We start from the raw sequence: 21890 nt of genomic DNA on the forward strand, positions 1-21890 counted from the left end.
ACTTCTGCCCTAGGTTTTTACATTGACTTGTTGATTAATACTCAGAGATGAGATTTTGAAGAAGTTTTCATAAATCATCGCGGTTAATTCCCTTTATCTTTATAGTTATTCTGAGAGATCAAATATCATACCGGTAGAGGTGGTTCTAGATTGATCATTAGACATAATATCAGTTTTGAGGATGAATGAAGATAATAACTTAGATAATGTTCACTTGTGGATTAATTGATTATTGCATGTGAATAGGTTAATGAACCCTAGAACTCAAGATATTCATTCACCATTGTTATTCATCTTTAAGCTTTTTATCATTCAATTACTATTCTGTTATATGCAATTTGAGAACAAACAATCAAAACCAAAACTTTTCACTAACTCATTATAATTCGACTATAGAACGACAACAATATTACTCAGTCTCTGTGGATACGATATATTAGAAAATATTTACCCAAAATACTTTCAACAATTACTCTGACAACCTTATTCGTTCGCTACATTATTTTCTCACATTTTATCTTATCTATATATATATATATATATATATATATACACACACACACACACACAAAAGGGGCCACATAAAAATATTCAAGAAATGAGACATTCTTTATCTCCCTTACCAAAAATATCATTCTTATACTCCATTGAGTTGTTTTCCATAATTGTTTCTTCGATGTTTCATTAGAAGGCATAACATCTCAATGTAACTTGGAGCTTCGCAAAAGGACATCAAGTACCTCTACAAATAAATGTAATTGTTTCTTCGATGCTTTATTAGAAGGCATAACACTCTTGATTCAAGTCATCCATCTAGTAAACATAGGATTGATACTCCACAAATAAATGTATTTGGCGCTAGAACTTAGCAAATATAGTTTAGCATTGATAGTAAGGCTTGAGATCTATGGAGGAAATATTAGCATGAGCCTCTTTGTTGAGAGGAATGAGCAAGAAGAATTGGTCCTTGAAGTGTTTCATGTTATGCGGAAAAACGTCAAACATCCTAGCACGCTGGGGAAGAGTTATTAATCCTTGACCATTGTCTGAAGTAGTTGTACTACATTGAACCTTGAAGAAATGGAAAAAAGAGTCTCAAGGCTAACACACTCCCTTGTATTTGCACCAATATTAAAATACTTTAAGGGTGTGTTTGGTTTAAATGAGGGGGAGGGGAGGGGAGGGATTTTAATGGAGGGGAGAGAAGGGGAGGGGAGGGGAGGGGATTTTTTTAATCAGATGGGTATTTGGTTCAAACGAGGGGAGGGGAGGGGAAGGGAAGGGAGAGATTTTAATTAAAAATATGTTTGGTTCAGGAGGGGAGGGGAAGAGTTTTATTAATAATTTACATTTTTATCCTTATTATCTTATATAAGTGATACAATATGATATTCAATTGTGAAAAATCTATACATATTTTTTTGTTATTAAAATTTCTAATATTGAGTGACTAAAAATTTATAATTTACTACATAACGTTAAAAAATTGAGTTCACTTAATTCGAATAAAATGTTCAAAAACAAATTAAACTATATGTTGATAACAACTTTGAAATCGTAATGAATTATTTAACACATAAAATACATAAAATAATTTATTATTAAATATAAATAGTTTAAATTTTTTAATAAAATAAATTAATTAATTAAAATGAAAAATTGTAAATTTGATATAAAAGAAAATATGATAGGATACATAACAAAATTAGAAAAACACATAAATAAACATAAAAGAGTTATAAAATAATCAAAAAAATAAAATGATTATGATTTATATTAAGGACAAAAATTTCAAAATAATTTGAAGGTGGAGAATAATTATAATAAGTTGATAGAAGCAATCGAGAAAAATCACACAGAAGAGAGCAATAATACAAAAGAAAGTGAATAATTTTAAAATATTAAAATTAAACTGAGGATATTATAGTAATTATAATAATTTTTAAAATATTAAAATTGAGATTCCCTCCCCTCCAAATCCCTCCGTTTTGGAGGAACGCAAAAAGTATGTTTCAGAGGGATTTTGCTCCCCTCCCCTTCCCTCCCCTCCCCTCGTAAAATTTGAACCAAACACCTTTAATTAAAAATATTCCCTCCCCTCCCCTCCATCTACCCCGAACCAAACACACCCTAATGAAAGTCTTACTAACCGGATGCAATTTTGGAGGGACAATTAATTAGTGATTAATAATGCTAACCTCCAATGTATTAAATGGAAAATATAAACATGTCAAAGAGAACATACACTCGTGAAGAGGGATGACACATACATCATACTTATTACACGTTGTTTTATATTTCTTAGGGATAAGCAATCCATAAGAATGAATATGGCCTCACCTCGGAAAAGGCTCAATCAAAACCACCCTCAAAGGCGAAAATATAGGTTGTGTTCAATGAATCCTAATCCACCCATGGTGAAGAAATATCCATGTTTGCCTTGCGATACATGGTAGGTGGAATGTTCATTCTAAAGAACACTGTCAACACAGAAAAGGGGTAATATGAAGAGTCAGTACTCTAATCAAACATACCGATTAAATATAATTTGAGGGACAGAGATATCAAAAACTCACTGCCCATAAAATCCTAGAGCGAAAGCAGGAAAAGGCGCTAGTTTTACCTTAATAGAAATATGTTGGTTGTTTGTGCGTGTCAAATGGCACCGAACGACGATTGTGTTTGAGCTTAGCCAAGAAGCTGGAACAGAAGAGCTTACGAGAAAGAACGAAGATTGCAAGACAGGAAAACGCTCTTTTGCAGATCTTGAATGACAAAAAAGAAAGAGATGATGCTTCAGAGATATTTTATATGTGCCTCAACCATTGAGGACCTTATGATCCACTAGGCAACATCAAGCCTCAAGATTTCATCGAAGGTTGTTTAAAATATTCAAGTACCCTAAGGAACATAAAACATCACTACCAACTAGCATATGGACACACGTCAGTTATTCCTTGTGAAACTTTACCTATTACAAGAAAGACATTTGATACGCTTGTTCCCAATGATTATAGAAATCTATTAAGGCTTTCACCTCCTCGAGCAAAGTGGATAGGCAAGTTCATATCAAACAAACCCTCGTCATACGGTGGAGGAATGACTCGAGGGCAATTGTTATAGGCAGCTCACAAGGCCCAAGACAAAAGGGCCAGAGGCAAAGCAAGGAAGCACATATGAGAAACAAATATTCCTTTATCCTCACCTGAAGTAGACAATTTCACCTCTAGGGTATTACTAACCATCTAAATCAATCAGATGACTGCCAAAAATCCATGATGCACTCCTCGGTTTCAGTTTAAATCGCTCCTACTATATAAAAGACGAAGTGTACCATTATGAGATATTAAAATTTATATTTACTCTCACATCACTTTTCATTCTTTCACTGACTTAAGTGTTGAAATGTTAACCTTGCAAGTGAGTCTCTCTTTACCGCACCAGAACAATTCTAATTCCACAAAAAAACATATGGTCTACTGAACAGACTAATTTAATTCGGAGGTCATTTTTGACATCAAGTGATTTCGGCTTTTCCTAATCGCACTTGCGGAGAATCAAACTATGGTCCTTCCGACAAAATCTCGCGTCAATCACACTGAACCAACGAACTATTGATATAAAACTTTTTAAAAATATCACAAGTCACATCACTCCTTCGGACTAAATTAATAAAGAAATTTAATTTATTTTAAGATAATAAAATATTAAAATATGATTGATTGAAAAAGTATTATAATGTTACTCCCTCCGTCCCACAATGAGTGATCCGTTTGGAATAAAATAATGTTCTAAAATGAATGATCAATTTTAATTTTCGATACACTTTTTCCAATTTTACCCTCTAATTAATAAAAATTTCCCTCCGTCCCACAATGAGTGATCCGTTTGGAATAAAATAGTTTTCCAAAATGAATGATCAATTTCAATTTTCAATACACCTTTTCCAATTTTACCCTATAATTAATAAAAATTTCATTATTCTCAATACATAATAGGGGCGCTATAGTAAAACATTATTTTCTCTCTTACTTTTATACTTTTTTCTTAATGTGTGAAATGACTCAATGAGTCACTCATTATGAGACAGAAGGAGTAATATTTTGTTAAATCGGTTAAAAAGTATTATAATGTTAAATACACAGGTGAATTAGTTTTTATTGTTCTATTATTTTTTGTCGGTTCCTTATCATTTGATAATTAGTTTTTTTTTCCACCACCTTAATCTTAAATGGTATAAATAAAAATCTATTATAGTAATCTATTTTACTTTTGCTCTTCTAAGTAGTTAAAAAAAGATTGAGTTATTCTAGATCAGAGGTGTGCATGATTGGTTATTTTCAAAAATCAAACCATAACCATTTTAAAATTATTTAAATGGTTTGGATTTATAACCATAACCACATTTTAATCAAAACTGGTTATAAAACCGGTTATAAATTTGGTTATGATTATATAACCGTTTTTTTTTAAATCCAGTTTTAAAAATTAATTTTTCCAAAAATATTTTTTTCTAAAAAAATTAATATTTTGAAAATTAAAATATTTGGATTTGGATAATAACCGGATTATAACCGAATCCAAAATAATTTAACCGGTTAATAATCATTCAATTATATCCAAATATTTAAAAGTGGTTTAGGTTTAATTATGGATTTGGACATCAAAACCAGATATTTTGCACACCCCTATTCTTGAGTTTCTTTTGTCAAACTTAAGTAGCTGTAACCCTATTTATTCATCACTTACGAGTTAAACCCTAAATAAACTAACACACGATAGTTGCCATGGAGTTCTGTGGACATTGCGGCATTCTTCGTAACACTACGTCTTATTTATGTGATGCCGTATATTTGAAGTGAGTCAATCAATAATCGCTTTTTTTATAATTTGTCTTCAATAGGATTATAGTCTCTCAATCAAATTCTAATTATGATTTTTGCACTTTAACTTATTAACAAGATATTATGTTCTATTGATGTGCCGTTAATTTTGATCCAAGTGATTTTCAATGTGTTGATTACAGCTGTTGTAGAGATTGTGGAAAGGTTCTGAGTGAGACTTGTGCAGATTGTGGAAACGTTTCAACAGAGTCTAATCCTATTAGTTTGAGGACGTGTAAAAGTGATGGAATAAAGAAGAATAAGAGTGTGACAATAAAATCTAAAGAACTATACCTAAGGCATTTTTTGTTCAATTCTTCTTAATTGAAGGACACATTTATAAGTTTTGTTTACTTTAGTTGTTTAAGGTGGTTTTAAATTTGAGTTATGAGATAATTTTGTTCAATGTATATTTAAGAACAATTCATTATTTTAAGAGCTATGGTTAATTTATTAATTTACTATGTCTTGCTTGTAGATTGTTTTTCACAACTTTCAAATATAAGCTTTTGGGAATAATCTAAAATTTTATATTTGAATACAACAAGTGTATGTATGTTTGAAAATTGAAATTAGGAATCAAATTTCTTCGGCAAAAACTTCCATGTTCTTTCATGTGAGACAATTCAAACACCTTACCTTCCATATTTAAAGTTCCACTCACGTTTTATTGTAAACTATAAATAATGTCTTCAAACATCACATAGAAGTGTACTTATAGATAATGGCATTTCATCAACAAAGATGAAAAGACCTTATGAGAAGTGTAATAGCTAAAAATAGAAGTGTTAATACATACTCCCTCCGTTTCTTTTTAATTGTCACATTTTGATTTTTTTACACGTGCCAAGAAAACTAATAATGATTATTATTTTTTAAACTATAATTTTTCTTTTATCTATAATACCCTTAATTTTTAATCATTTTAATATACTTTTTTCTCTCTCATAATAATTAGTTAGGGACAATTTTGACAAAACTATAGTGATTACTACATTGAAATTTGAAAGTGACAGTTAAAGTGAAATAAATTCTTTTCACAAAAGTGACAATTATAAAGGGACGGAGGGAGTATCTTTTGTTTCCTTGTTGAATTTGCCATGTTTATTTTATTATTTATATTATTATTTTTTTAATATTTTGATTTGTATTTATTATTTAAAATATTTGAAATACATGTATGAAATTTTTAAAATTGTTTTATTTTATTATTTATAATATAATTTGATTTTTTTTAAAAGCATTTCTATTAAAAAAATGATTTTACTAATGAATGGTGGCGGAGCCGGGATACCCGAATCCGTTTGGGTCAGGTTTTAATTCTTCGTCCTCATTTAGGTTTGGAGCGGAGAACGGAGATTGTTTGAAAATTCGGGTTTGAGTTTGAGGGAGGTAATAACCGTCTCTGACCCGCCCCGTTGTCAGACCTAGGTACAAAGACATTTCAACTAAATACAGGTTTTAACTGGTTCTCCTGAACAAAAATATAATAGCTTTATCAATTGGTTTACCTCACAACCAAATAAAAATTTCTCATAATGAAAATTTACAATATTTCTCTTACACCAGACCTAAACACCTCACAAATAAAAGATTTCACTCTCAATAGTACTAAGGCAAAAGTGAAAAAATAAGGAGGGAGGGAGGGAGGGAGAGAGGGGAGAGAGAGAGAGAGAGAGAGAGAGAGAGAGAGAGAGAGAGAGAGAGAGAGAGAGAGAGAGAGAGAGAGAGAGAGAGAGAGAGAGAGAGAGAGAGAGAGAGAGAGATGAGATATGAGAGTGAGGAAAATGTATTTAGAATATGTATTCTGTGGTAAAATGAAGTGAAGAGGAACCCACTAGTTATAGCAAAAAAATATGGAATGAGCCAATTATTTTATCGATTATCAATTACAAAAATTGAAGGTTTATAAAATGAGAAGTTACTATTTGACTATAAACCCTAATAGTTAATTATGAGACATTATAAAGAGAGATAATAAATTAGGCGTAAGGGATAATCGATTATAGAATGTAAAATGCATTTATAAATAAATTTTTGAGCTAGTAACCAACTAGCTAAGTACAAATATAATATATATATATATATATATATATATATATATATATATATATATATATATATATATATATATATATATAAATTATTTTCATAAAGATAGAGAGGCTTTCCAATCACTCAAAAGTACGAGTATAATCTTCCTTAGAAATTTCGAGAGCAAGTCTTATATTTTTGGATGCGTGGATCACTAGACACAAACTCGACAAGCTTTCACACTTCCTTTCTTTCACAACTATGAAGTTGCAGTTTCCTTGCTACGTTATCTTAACTTTAACACTTATTGTAACTTTTAATCTTATTTTGATAAGGATTGAGATAACTCTTTAATATAGTCATCACCATTAAACACACTGCATGATCAATGATCTTCACTGGCTTCACCGAATGCGGTTTCACATAAGGTGTTGTCCTCCAAAGATAGGCTTTGATATCTTGATCTTGAAGAACCATAACTTGATCACCACATCGTATGATGACTTCACCCCTATAGTGTTATCACCATCAATACCATATGAACTATATTATTTTTCTGATGAAGACTTTACTTAAGAGATTTATCATCATTAAAGCCAAACATGTTAATGTAGACATCATGTCTGCAAGCCCATAGATTCAAATCTTCTTTTTAAGTATCTTTGGGTTGCTATTAAGGTTAATCCTAGGGTTTAAATTACTTGAGATCCTTTAGTGAACTTACTAGGAAAGAGACTCAATCTTCAAAGCGATATATATGTCAGTTTGGGTGGTAGAGTGGTGATCCTTAATCTAGTGTTTAATGTTATTCTAGTTTTATTCTTGTATGTTTTTTTTTTGAAGATGCATGTAAAAGTTTGGGAGAAGCTTGTCAAGCATCTAAAAAGGTTCCTTTTTGGGGTTAAAGGTGATTCAAAGATATCCTAAATAATGTGGAAGAATGTTTGCAAACTGAAGAATAGATGGGTGCTAGGAGGGAGGGATCTTTGGTTGGTTAATCTTGCCCTTTTGGAAAATTGGAGATGTAGGATGCTTGCAGAGGTTCTTAGTCTTAGGATATATATATATTCTTGTACTAAATGTTCCCACTCTACTTCTTTCTATTGAAAAGGGGTATCTCTAGTTTCAAAAAAAATAAATAAAAGAATAGCTTTTCTTGGGTCTAAAGAGAAGGAAAAATCTAAGTGGCTTCTTGATGGAGTCATTAGGAAAGTAGGGTAGGATTCCTAAATTGCCTTTTGGAAGGATCTTTGGTTACGGTTTACACCCTTAAAGATTAAGTTTCATGATTTATTCTTGAACTTTATTTAGTATAATGGGTTGATGGGAGATATTGGTTTGATAGTTAATAGGGTTTTACTTGAGATCTTACGTGGAAGAGACCCTTTTATTTCTTAGAAAGCTTCCCTTTTTTAGGAGCTCATATCTCTTCTTTGTGATGCCACTTTCTCTAGATAAAGATAAGTGGATTTGGAAGCATGCTAGAACATGAATTTCGCAATGACCTCCGTTTAATTATTATCAAAGGGTTAGTTCGAGTCTTTCTTTGCCTTCTTTTCCAACTAAGAGTTGAATCCTTCCCCTCATTTGAGATAGTTGGATTCCTTCCAAGATTTTGATCTTCTCTTGGTAATTCTCGCACTATAGGCTATTGTTTACAAAAAACTTGAGTAAGAGATGAGTGTTTTTTCATCCAAATGGGGTCCCTTGTCCTAGATGTGGGTATTTGGTGGAGTCGATTTTCCATCTCTTTGATACTTGTAAGTCTGTCTTGTCTGTGTGGCATTGAATCTTTGGGGTGATAGGTTGTTATACCTACTTATCCTATAATGCTTTTGGAGTTTTTTTTAGGAGACAGGTGTGATGGTTATGTTTTGATTAGGCATGTTGTAGTATAGTCCATTTGAAAATCTGTATGATTTTATCTTTAATATTGTCTCAAATTAACGAAATAGTTGGAGAAAAAGAGTATTTATTAGGCATGAAAATGGTTCCTAGATAAATAAGTGATAAACTCTTGCACCTTCACTGAATGCCTTCAAAACTATATCTTATTTTTGGATCTTTAGTGGATCGAGTGTTTATATTGATTGAGAGGTAGGTTTTCACTCTTGATTTTTTAGTGCTCTTCTGATGGGATCTATGTTGTTGGTGGATATGACATATTGAAATCTAATCGGTTGCTAACAAGGAATTTTCTGTTTGGGATAGTGAGAGCTCTAAAAGTCCAAGACCAGGCGGAGTAAACTTCGGTTTTATAAGAATTTTGGGTTGAAATCAAAGCTGATTTTATGAGGTTAATGGAAGAGCTTCATGCTAACAGTCAAATAGTAAAAGGAGCAAATTGCTTTTTCCTAGTGCTGCTCCCGAAGAAAAACAACCCGACGAAGATATCAGATTTCAGATCATATTGTTGATAAGGTGTATTTATAAAGTTCTATCACAGGTGTTGGCTAACAGGCTGAAAAAGGTAGCTGGAAGTATAATTTCAGATACACAATCAGCTTTTATTACCGGTAGGCAAATCCTCGACGGGATCCTCATTGCGAATGAAATTAAGGACGAAGCCAAGAGAAAAAAGGAAGAGGTGATATTATTTAAAGTGGATTTCGAAAAAGCATATGATTCGGTAGATTGGATTTTTTTAGAATTTGTGATGCAAAAAATGAATTTTCATGAGAAGTAAAGGAGGTGGATATCAGAGTGTCTAAAGTCGTCATCAGTCTCGGTTCTAGTGAACGGAAGCCCCACGAAGGAATTTAAGATGGGGAGGGGTCTAAGACAAGGAGACCCATTGTCTCCATTCCTGTTTCTAATAGAGGCAAAGGGTTCAATATGCGGATGAAGAGAGCTAATTAGTCAGGAAGTTCTCGGGTTACAAATTTGATTTGGGAGACGATCGTTTTTCTCACTTACAATACGCTGATGACAATTTGGTAATAGGTGAAAAGAGGTGGTCAAATATTCGAATCATAAAGGCAAATTTGTTGTTATTTTAAGTGATGTCGGGTCTAAAAGTAAATTATCACAAGAGTTCATTAATTGGAATCAACGTTGCCCAGTGTTGGATGGAAGAGGCAGCAAGCACCCTGAATTGTAAAATATGATCGTTGCCATTTAATCATCTCGGTCTCCCAATCGGTGCAAATCCTAAGTTGAAAGAAACTTGGAAACAAGTGGTAAATAAAGTAAGATCCAGACTATCATGTTGGAAAAATAAACATTTGTCCTTTGGTGGCAGAGTAGTCATCTTAAAATCTATCTTATCGGCACTTCCGGTTTACTTTCTCTCGTTTTTCAAGGCTCCATCAGGTATCGTGTCTAAATTAGAATATCTTTTCAAACAGTTTTTATAGGGAGGCAGTGAGGAAGAGAGGAAAATTAATTGGGTAAGTTGGGAAAAGGTTTGTAGGCCGTTAGAGGACGGGGGGGTTAGGGATCAGAAATCTGAGACTTTTTAATGCAGCGTTGTTAGGAAAATGGGCGTGGAAAATTAAAAATGAGAGGAGGGGGCTATGGTACAGGGCATTGGTAAATAAATACGGGTCACTTAATATTGTCCAGTTTTCGGGGGACAAAGACCACTCTTCATGGTGGAAGGAAATCTGCAAATTAGGCACAGATTCTTCTATGGAGTGTTCAAATGAATACTCAGTAAAAGATACCTACAAGGGCTTAATCATGAATCTCCCTAATTGTTCCAATCCATTATGATCAAGAGCATGGAATAAGGCGGGGGTACCAACAAAAGTCACGTGTTTTGTGTGGAGAATGTTTCAAAACAAAATTCCAACAAAAGATAATCTAGCCAAAAGAGGAGTGTTAAACATAAGTTTAATTAGATGTGTAGGGGAGTGCGGGATAGAGGAATCAGTTTCACATCTATTTTTCGAGTGCTCATATTTTGCAGGTATGTGGTATTCCATATGTCATTGGCTCAGAATATCCACAATGTTACAAAGAGAAGGGCTGCAACACCTGGAGCAATTTAAAGGCTTGATGGGCTATGGAAGACTGGTGTCAAAGAAGGTTGAAGTGGTGTGGTTTACGTGTGTTTGGGTTATATGGAAAGCGAGAAACAATAGAATCTTTTGAAACAAAGAAATTTGTGTTAAAAAAATGGTAGAAGAGGCTAAAATGCTCTCTTGGAATTGGTTGCGAATTCAATAGGTTAATATCAATGTTAATATGTCGCAATGGTAATTGAATCCTAAAGCTTGTCTTGGAATTAAGAATGAATAAAGATCTCTCATCGGTAAAAGGGGTTGATGCTATAGCAGGGGGTTTAGCTGTGGGTTAGGAGATGCCAAAATTTGTTCACTGTTCAAAATTTACTTTGATATGCGGTTTTTCTGCTCTGGTTGTCGTTGTCGCTAAGACTTCGGTGCTTAGATGTGTGGCGTGAATTGGCGCAGCCAAGAGAATTAAGTTTTCTTTCTCTGCCAAGCAAACTTAGATGATCGAGACGTGATATTGAAGTTAGTGATTTTGTTATGGAGGTTCGGTAAAGCAGAGGGTTGAGTTGTGATTTTTAGTCTGTTGCAAGAGGTTCCGGCTGAGATTCGTGCTAGTCAACCATTGTGGCGTGATTCTCAGGCTAGGTGGAAAATGTGTTTGCAGTTTGGATAGAGTTTCTTTGAATCAAAAGTGGTTGGAATGGTGGATTATTCTGGTAGAGCTATAATATTGAGCTGGTTATAATGTTTTCTGCAAGTGGCTTTTAGCAGTATCAGTTTTTTAATAGTTTTGGTGTAATAAACTCTTTGGCAATCCTTTGTTTTTAGTAGCAGAAGTATGGGTTGGTGTAATGAGTTGTCTGTTTAAATTGTAATACATATTCAAATCAACTCCCTTTATATCCTTGGCATGTCTCATGCCTAATATTAATAATATTTTTCTGTTTAAAAAAAAAAAAAATAGATGTATTCTCAAAAGCTTATATTTGGAAGATATGAAAAACGTCTACAAGTAAGACAATAAATTAATAAATTAACCATAGCCCTTAAAACAATTTCTAAGTACATTATTTTAAGTACATTAATCATCTAAAAAATAATTAGTGGTGGATAACCTCTAATTGAGAAAAAATTATATCATAAACCACCATACTCTTTTTTTCTTTTGTAACCCCAACCTATATAGTCTTAAATGGTAAATAATTGCCAATAGTTTTGTCAAACAAATCCAAATCAAATTAAAGCCACCACACCAATACTTCTCCAATAGTAGTTATGAAGGGTGTGCTTGTGGCCTGCAAAGATGACTTGAACAAAATTATAAATATAAATCAAATATGAAAAATTGACAAAAATAAATTAGAGAAGATTTGAACAAAAAGATAGAGTACTTACTTATTGTTGTTTAGGTTTTGTTCACACTCTTTTTCTTGATTATTCTATCACTTTTATTTGTCCTCAAACTCATAGGAACCGACTCTCTTGTAACTGTCCCACTATCTGCACAAGTCTCACTCAGAACCTTTCCACAATCTCTGCAACAGCTGTAATCAAACCATTGAAAATCACTTGGATCAAAATTAACGGCACAGCAATAGAACATAAAATCTTGTTTTTCATTATAAGTTAAAGTGCAATAATCATAATCAGAATTTGATTGAGAGATTATCATCATATTGAAGACAAATTAAAAAAAAGAGACAATTATAGATTGACTCACTTGAAATATACGGCATCACATAAATAAGATGTAGTGTTACGAAGAATGCAACAATGTCCGCAGAACTCCATCGCAACCATTGTATTGTGTGTTAATTTCTTTAGGATTTAACCTGAGAGTGATGAATAAATATGGTTATAACTACTTGGACTACAAGTAATGCGCTTTTTTCTATTTCACAAAAGGCCAAGTCCACCTATTGAAACAAAAATCGTGTCCACCTAGATATACATATAAAAGATTGAGAATAACTAATTTAGCTGTGTGACCTTATATTTTTTTTTAACGGATTCAACAAAATAACAGTATAATAACTTTGTTAGATATGTTATATGTATCTAAAAATCAGTCAATTTTTTATTTAATCATTTTAAATTAAATTTAAATTTTTTATTAATTTTGTCTTAAGAAGTGTTGTGACATCTTTTCGCTTTAATAAAACTTTGTCATTGGTTTTGGTCAGAATTAATTCAAGTTCTTTCAAACACATCGTTTAAAGTTCATTAACATCTTTTAAAAATCATTTAAAATAAATTATTTGTTTCAGATTTTTAAAATTACTATAATAGTTTTAATATTTTTGTTTAAATAATTTTCTAGTTTTTAAAATTAAAAATTCAAATAAAAATGTATTTAAACAATTTTTCTTTAATATCAAATTTTCAAAAAATACTTACAAATTTAAGACTATTTAAAATGATTTTTCATAAAAATTATTTTTAAATTACATCTTTTTAAATCAAGAATTTGCTCAATCAGAACTTTAAGTAACATATAATAATTTAATCTTTAATAATGAATATTTATGTCATTTAATTTAATAAAATTAATTTCTTTATTTTATAAAAAATGAGTTAAAGTTTTTATTAATATTTTAAAAAAAAAAATTTTTAAAGATAAAATAAACTAACTCTTAATATCTTAGGTTTTTAAAGACAAATCCAAGTGAGTAAAATAGAATAATACATAATGCAATTAAGTCTATATAAATGGCTAAATCAAACCCTCCTTTGTATATGATTGAAAATTTCACAATTTATTTAACCTTTTAATGGATTGAATTTGGAGATTGAAAAAAATGAAAGCTGGAAGAGATTACTTAGACTTATTCTGAGGTACTCTGTAAACCAGAAGAAGCAACACTTCTTCATAGGAGAATACTTAAAAGGAGAAATATCTAAGTTTTGCTCAACATCTTTCTTGTCTAAAAACAATTTCCCCAACTTGTTTTGGTCCGGTGACACATTTCACGTTTAGCTTCACAAAGCAGGTAAATTTTATATTTAAAATGTGTATCAATCACCTCGTACTATTATAAAGGACCTTATCATCCGTCAATTACAACGACACTAAGACTATTGATGCAAGACGTTGAAATGGTTTATATTGGTTTAGGGTTTAGGATTCTTGATTACAGACAGTATGAGATATAAACATCTCCAATCATTTTGCCCAGTTCTGCTATCTATCAACAATGATGTGTCTTAGACCTTCCTTCTAAAGTAAAAAAAAAAGGAAAAACAAGGTGGTAATAATGCAAGATATTGCCACCCAGATACAATAAAAAATCAATTCAAGATGGACTATCTCACATTACCACTTTTTATGAGGTTTAAATTACAGAAACGATGTTTACAAAATGAATACTTTTTACAAGGTATAGCAACCATCCTATTGAACCTAGTTCTACAAACATTAAGGTTTGAACAAAGGACATGGGGACATAAAGTCCAGCAACGATAATGGACTTGGATCCTCTACAAACGTCTACTGCAGATGAGCTCATTTTCAATAATTACTCCGTACTAACAACACACCACGGGAGACATAAGTATAACCTGCATAGCATCTAGTCTACCTTCTTTTTCTAAAGAACTTTCTATTGAAACATGGAGAAATTCACCAGAAAAGGTTTTTCCCTCTCTTTGGCCTTAACTATCCCCATTTTTTCAACGTTATCATCAACTTCATTTACAAAAAGAATCGGAGATACCAATGTGACGACAGATATCAATGTCTCTGTCTAACTCTCCTGCCAATTGTTTCACCACCATCTGAAAGTTGGGCCCACACACTCTGAGATTTTTCCCCTGTACTGCAAGTATCACCCTCACAGCCAGCAATTGTTTTCAATATCTCTGACTGTAACCATGGACATTTCTCTTTCATAGACTCAAATCCATCTGTCCTCATGATAGCTGCAATGAGTCCAAACAAAAAGAATAATCTTATTAAGCATGTGGATAGTTGAAAGTATATTAAAATAATTGTCTATGCCCAAAAAGTAGTTTTAATACAAGAGTACATGATTAAAACATGAATTTACAACAAGGGGTCAAAAGATGGCCGGTCAATCTAAATCTAAAATGTTCTAAAATTTAAACACACAAGAAAGAGAAAAACAAATGCAAACCCAATAACAATGGTTGGGCCTTTCTGAATGCAGAACACTTAAATGCTTGACATAGAAATATATAAGCACAAAAAATGTGGTGGAAAGAAAATAACAATAGAAGGGAAGAGGAAGGATTATGTTGGTCTAAATGTTTTAAAATGCACACAAGGTCAAAAAATCAACAACAAAAATCTTTTCCCACAACGTGAGATCCAACTAAGTAGATCAAATAATGTCATAATGTCTTTCGAGAGAGCGAGTAAGCAATGCATTTTTATAGTAATTAGAAACTAAAATCTTTCATTTCAAGTAAAAGCTTGGAAGATATAATTTCCTTTTAAACAAGTCGCATTATAAAGTTCACTAAGAATGCAAGATTTACACAATAAAAAATCCTAAACAAATATTGTCAGTTCAGTTTTCTTTTCCTGATTTTCCCTCTCTCATCTCTCTCAATATTCTGGTGCTTAATCACATTGCCATGACATTGTATCATTTATTCCTACTAATTTGTATTTGACATATATGAATCAAAAACAGTAACCCTAGTGGACTCTCGTCAAATCCTCCACAGAATTAGCTATGTCATGAGTTCTGTAACTGGTTAGATGCAAGTGAGAGCAAAGATCCCCAAGATGTACAATCATACTGAATTGTCTGAATGTTTTAGGATTGTAAATTTTATTTTGGAATACATTATCTACCTTTTCTGCTCTGTGCCTACCGAAGTATGTCAAACAACTGTGTTTAACAAGCAGATGAAGCTAGCAGCTGAATGCATTTTTCTTTTATATTTTTAGTTACTTTTCCAGTGACAAGTGCTGTAAGTTAAACATCGGTGTTTATGTTGGCATGGTTGCTCGTGCTAAGCAATCAAAAACAGGTAATTAATTACTAAGTAGACATACCTGCTAGATTTTGAGCAGCAAATTTTAGGCAAACAGCTTTTAACTCTGCCGCATGGCATTTGTCAGCCAATGTTAAAATGCTAGCTACAGAGCTCACATCAATGTTGTGGCATAGACGAGACTCGCACATCAGTTTAAGCCTCTCCAAGCCATACTTGTCTGCTGCAGCTAACAATTTTGCTATCAATGTCTCACAACCCGGAAAATCACTAGATGATGTTGATGGAACCACATCCGCCTCTTCTGTAAGGGTATCCCTGTAGATAAAATGCAGCATTGCCTGTAAAAGTAAGAGGTAAATCAGGATATCTATCTTCCGTAGTTGTACATAATAACAGAGAGTAGATCCTAGCCAAGCTTAACACTACCATGGAAAGAAGATGGTGAAAGAGGAGAAAAAAGAATAAGAAATAAATAGTTTTTACCTTAAAAACCTTTGGTTCTAAATCTGTTACAACAATCTCCTGTTTGTCCGTATCAATATCCGTACCATTTAAAAATTTGGATCGAAATTCTGGGGATCTAGCAGCTAACACGATCTTATGACCAGGAAACTTCTCCCCAGCGACATCAAAAGTAACATCTGAACCTTCCATATTCTCCAGTAATGAGCCAAAGTGTGTTCCAATGTCAGATTCTGGGACGTGAATAGAGTTAAGTAGAGGACAATCAGTCGCAGAAACTACAACTCCAACTGTACAGTTGATTTTTAAGCAGTCATTCTTGAGGAAATCGGAGTTCTCAAGCGAAGCCCGTCTGAAAAATCGCTTGTACCCCCTACAAGAACATGTGAACAAGATTAACATTTCACAAATCTCAACACAACACTGTACACTCATACGGATCTTAACATGCATTGTCCACGAGGGATTAAAGAGGAAAGAGTTAAAAATCTATCAGGACAATTATAAAATGACTGCTAATGCCAGTTTAATCAATAACAATTTATCCCTTCCCCAAATTTTTTAAGAACACACAAGATTATCATTTCATAAATCTCAACACAACCGTACAGTCATACGGATCTTAACATGCACTGACCAAGAGATATCAAAGCGGAAATAGTTCAAAATTTATCAGGACGATTATAAAATGACTGCTAATGCCATTTTAGTTAATAATAACTTATCCCTTCCCCAAATTTTTAAAGAAAACACATGTCCTTGATTTTGAAAAAATTGAAATGGTAGAGGCTTTTTTTTGTTAACTACGTATCCCCGCACAGCTGCATAGACAAACCAAATAACTAAGATTCATTGAAGGCTGTAATCAAGATAGTTTTTTTGTTGGTAAAGCCATCATGTATCACATAGTAATATCGTTATATTTCATATACACCATCTATGACGGACACCGGACACGACACCGACACGTCGATGTCAATAATAATTTGAAAATGTGAATAAATTGAAGGTAATCACAAGTGTCGGTGTCCAACACGGACATAGACATACTTTTTTTCAAAGTTGTCGGTGCTACAGAGTACACCATTAAATATAACTAAGAACAAGCTTCTAATTCACCTATCTAACGTTTTTTGTGAGCTAAACACTAAGTAATCAAGCATTATTAACAAAATAAGCCTATAAAACAGTGTCTTAAAAGAGTAATAATACTGATATAGTGAATCACTGTAAATAACAACAATTACACGGTTCATCACTTCATCATATGCATAAAAAATGTGAAATTCACACCAACTTTAAACTACAAAAATTCACAAACTATATTCACATTAAACCACAATTCAGAGATAAACTAAAACCACAAAGATTCAAATTTTCAAATCACGTAAAAATCAAAGAAATAACCCTACCACATGCTACCCTTGTACTTAAGAGTATACGGACCACTCTCAAGAGATCGATCAAAATGGCTATGAACTTTATGCTTCCCCTTTCCACTCTGATCGACAAGCGTGAGTTCAAAAAGCGCTCTTACATCGGTTCCTTCACTAGCCAGCGCGATGAAAACGGAAACATAAGTCGAACCATCTTCCGGATTCTTGCCGTCAGGATAGAAGTAGATCGCCCACTGATAACCTCCGACGGTGAAAACATCGCTCGCAATGTGTTTTCCGACTCCCATTCCCTTCGCAAGAGAGTAGCCTTGGATCAAGAACTTGTGCGAGCCGTTAAGTGTTTGCGTAATCGACCGAGAAATTGACGGTGACGATTGCGGTGGTTGTCGCTCCGGTGATAGGGTTCTGGTCATGGCGGTTTTGGGAACCGGAGTTCATGTAAAACGACGACGGAGAAGGAGTGTGTGTGTGAAATTGAGAATTAGGGATTTGGTTTAATTTTGAATTTGTTTTGGGGGATTTGGGGGAGAAGTGTTTTGGGTTGAAGGAAAATGAAATGACGATGATTTTGGGTACGTCACGGTTTTGAGGTTTTTATTTGGAGTGGTTTTGACGTTTAAGGGATGTGAAATGTCGTGTTTGTCCCTGGAAAATGGAATTCTGTGTGCGGAATCTTGACGTGGCAGATTGTTATTGGGAGTTTGGATGCTATTGTTCTAAGTTTGGTTGTAGGTGAATCTATTGATACTATATATATCACGTGTTATATGTCTCAATCGACTTAAGTGGAAATGTTTTTCTCATGAACTAGGGATACTATTATTCTCTTAAATTCTACTACTAGATTGTTCAATTGAAATATTTTGATTCAACTAGATTATAGAGGAGGATTGTGTCGGAAATGGATTAAGTAACTTTACTATATGGTAGTGTAATTGAATTATATATAGATGATTAAAATAAATATGAGAATGTGTTTGGTTTAGAGAAACATAGAGACAAAGTCACCAAAGTCAATCAATATTAAAGTCATCCAAACTTTGTTTGGTTTGCGACAAATTATTTGGGACGACTATTAAATTGTGTTACTGAGTCATGTCAACTTATTTAAGGGTAATATATTGTCTTTTTTGTTTAAATCACTCTTTAATAGATAGATGTGTTAGAAACTGTGGTTTAGCATACAAAAAATATGAGTTAAATGAGTGGACCCGACTAATTTTGTTACTCTTAAATCTTAAAAGTGACAAATGGTCATATTCGTCATGTTCATGTGTGTCCGCCAAAAAATGGAATGGGCGTGAGGCGGTTTGAAAATATTGGTTCAACCCTCTAAAAATGATGTGTTAAACAGAAGGGATTTACGTATTTTGTCGCTCTCTAAGTTGATTAGACATTGTGTTTGGGTTTAAGGGACGAGTTATGTGGTTTATTGGATATGACATTTTATTTGTGAGACATGTGATTTTATTGGAGACCGTGTTTCAAAATTATATGATTAAATAATTACATTGTGTTGGTGTCTTCTTTTTTCTAATGTTTGAGTCACTTATTTCCATGGTAAATTCTCAACAAACACGTCATTACAAAATTTTATGATGAATGTAATTATTTTCACACTGTCCCTTTAACACCTTTGTCATTCAACTCAATGAAATTATTGGTTTGGTGATAGAGTCTGTTGAGTTTGGTTCATAGGTAATGTCAAACGGGCAAGGGAGTCTGGATCATTAGTATCCCAATATATACTTGTAACATTGAAAAATTAAGAACAAATCAATAAGACATGATTATAGAAAATGGATATCCTAAAAAATGCGGTCTGAAAAATGTGGATTTGGATCTTTGAGGCTAAATCCAAGTTAATGCTCAAAATAGAAAACTTCATTAAACACAAATCAAAATTGTTAACTCCTCGCATTTTCGATCATGGTTTTGTGATGAGCTAGTTTCATTTCGAGTATTTGTATTTTGAGAGGAGTTTAGAGCAAGCATATTTCCCTTATTTTGATATAAGTCTTCCATGATTAGACCTTCATGAGCACAAAGCGATCTATTGTGTTATTCCACCCGCAATTCTTTCAAGTTTTTTGCCTAAGTGATGGCGGTGACCATAGGTCTCCATATTTTTGGAATGTTTCTTATGATTTTCTCTTACTCTTTCATGAGTATTGTACGTTTTCCAAAGGATCTAAGCTCGTTTACAATGATGGTTAATCTTGCAAAGATTTCATCTAATGTCTCATTTTCTTCATCTTAAAGGTTTCTAACTTCTTTACTCCCATGTCAATTCTTTCTTTTTTGACGTGGCTTGTTCCTTCGTGATGAATTTTCAGCGTGTTCTAAATTTCTTTTGCAGTGTTGCATTCTTATATTATATCATATTCTTATATGTTTAATGCACAAGATGAAATTAACTTTAAAGTTTAGAAGTACCTTGTCGTTTTCATCTTTGCTTCATTCTGCTTGTTGTTTAGGGACTGTTGCAGAAGTTTCTGTTGGAGTAGTCATGGGTGCAAAGTTTCCAGTTTTGACAACTGACAAAATGTTGTTATCTTGAGATAATGGAAATAATTTCATTTCCCTTTCCAGTAATAGTAGCATGAGTCATTGAAGTAAGGATGTTTATATGATGACCCTTTTTCAGCTATAAGTTTGGTTTGCTCAGACGTTTCTTTTCAAGATTGTTTTGCTCTAACATGGTTAAGTGTTTCTTTTAAAGATCGGAGCCCGATGCTCTGATACCAAAGGAAGTAACTATAAATTTCACAAGAAGTGGGGTTGAATTGCGACCCTTTAAATTTTTTGTTTTAGCTTGATAAATTCAAAGAACTTGTCAATAGTCTAAGGCTACAATTTATGAATAGGTAATGAAGTTTAGTGAGAATGTATGTAGTATTGATAAATTGAACTAACAAGAGCGGGGAGTAATAACACACAAGGATTTACCTTAGTTCGCAAAAACAACGGTTAGTTTAGTCCTCATAGTATGTGGGATTTTTATTAATACCCAAAATAACCCAATAAGGTTATTTATGTGTTCTGTATTCTTTTGGCCTTAGGAGACTTACACTTCTAAATGTTTAAGTTTTCAGTGAGCTTTTCACAATTTTCTACAAGCCTTTTATATCGCTTGAGGATATTCAAGTATGAGAATGGTATTTGTATACAAAGATAAATGACAACTTCACCATATAACTTCATAATAACTCTACGAAGTAGTTGGTTTATGGTCTTGAAAATGAAAGAGACAATGTGTTTGAGTTTTTCTTTAGGAGAGCCTTTTGATGTTTTTCACCAAGATGACTTGAAATGGGAGTGTCGATCTCTTTTTATAGATGGAGTAGAAGATGAATGTCAATCATATAAGCACTTTTGTCGATAGGTTTCTTCATATGTTACAAATGTGACGTGAGTTAAGTTTGTATCCTCAAGAGACAATTTACTTATCTTGGAATTCACTCTTTTTCTTCAAAAATTGACCATGTGTTGTCACGTTAAGGCAAATTATCATTTTTACTTTAAAGTGCACATGCCCTTTCTGGAAACATGGTTTGTGCATCCTTTCTTTGATTTGTGGATCCTTGCGAGTGATTTTACTTTTAATGGTGGAGACATGCTTTGTAAAAATGGACCATGATTCTTATTTGATCACGCTCTGACTAAAATATACATGCACATGATATTAGATACTTTGTTTAACGTAGTTTATTATTTTCAAAGTAATTTAGAGTATGTTCCAATAGTGTTCAATTACAAAAATAAATTTCAAACACTTATGGTAATTTGTAGTAGAAAACTTAAAAACTTCTTTTATTTCGAAGTTCACCCAAACTTTGCATATTGATCAATTCAAGTTAACTCAGCTTAATGGTAACGTTGTTTATTATATCTTCAATGGTTATCTAAGAGGTGGGAAAGTTTGTGAGTTATTGAGAGTGAAACCTAGATAGTTGAATTTCATTAATTGCAGAAGTATTGCTTTTATTTAGTCATGTCAGGGGAATAAGAGTAAAGACTTAGGAATGAAGTTTTTAGAAACTATGTCAAAGAATATTTAATTTGAGGTGGAGGTTCCTACCATAAATACTAGTATCTAGGGAATGATTACAAAGACTTTTGATTATCATTTGACTTGTGATAAGGTAATGATAGAGATTATACCATCTAAAAAGTGCATATGTGTTGGCCTT

At 32.8% G+C, this 21890-nt stretch overlaps 1 protein-coding gene and 2 long non-coding RNA genes across 4 annotated transcripts; 1 reads left to right on the plus strand and 2 right to left on the minus strand.

The window, feature by feature from the left end:
• Positions 1 to 4695: 4695 nt before the first annotated feature.
• On the plus strand, positions 4696 to 5293 carry LOC131617881 (uncharacterized). The gene is made up of 2 exons (XR_009288699.1): positions 4696 to 4858; positions 5027 to 5293. It is a non-coding gene; the product is annotated as an uncharacterized LOC131617881 (long non-coding RNA).
• A 4082-nt stretch (positions 5294 to 9375) lies between these two features.
• On the minus strand, positions 9376 to 12729 carry LOC131615970 (uncharacterized). 2 transcript variants are annotated; one of them, XR_009287989.1, is made up of 3 exons: positions 12594 to 12729; positions 12269 to 12417; positions 9376 to 12168 (listed from the first exon to the last, which is right to left on the minus strand). It is a non-coding gene; the product is annotated as an uncharacterized LOC131615970 (long non-coding RNA). The 2 variants fall into 2 exon arrangements; XR_009287990.1 differs by having other exon boundaries at positions 9376 to 12180.
• Positions 12730 to 14161: 1432 nt separating this feature from the next.
• On the minus strand, positions 14162 to 18271 carry LOC131615971 (BTB/POZ and MATH domain-containing protein 4). The gene is made up of 4 exons (XM_058887173.1): positions 17713 to 18271; positions 16322 to 16673; positions 15897 to 16176; positions 14162 to 14791 (listed from the first exon to the last, which is right to left on the minus strand). The coding sequence occupies exons 1-4, from the start codon at positions 18108 to 18110 to the stop codon at positions 14604 to 14606; spliced, it is 1218 nt and encodes a 405-aa protein (XP_058743156.1). The 5' UTR covers positions 18111 to 18271; the 3' UTR covers positions 14162 to 14603.
• Positions 18272 to 21890: the final 3619 nt, after the last annotated feature.

The sequence above is a fragment of the Vicia villosa genome, linkage group LG7 (assembly GCF_029867415.1).
Source record: "Vicia villosa cultivar HV-30 ecotype Madison, WI linkage group LG7, Vvil1.0, whole genome shotgun sequence".
In the NCBI taxonomy this organism is placed as follows: domain Eukaryota; kingdom Viridiplantae; phylum Streptophyta; class Magnoliopsida; order Fabales; family Fabaceae; genus Vicia; species Vicia villosa.

What these genes read in the sequence shown, in the direction of transcription:
- LOC131615971 (XM_058887173.1), bottom strand. Translation starts at nt 18,110, where the DNA reads ATGACCAGAACCCTATCACCGGAGCGACAACCACCGCAATCGTCACCG. An exon ending in AAGTACAAGGGTAGCATGTG is followed by an intron (nt 16,674 to 17,712) that starts GTAGGGTTATTT and finishes ATGTTCTTGTAG; the next exon opens with GGGGTACAAGCGATTTTTCA. An exon ending in TGCTGCTCAAAATCTAGCAG is followed by an intron (nt 14,792 to 15,896) that starts GTATGTCTACTT and finishes GACTCATTGCAG; the next exon opens with CTATCATGAGGACAGATGGA.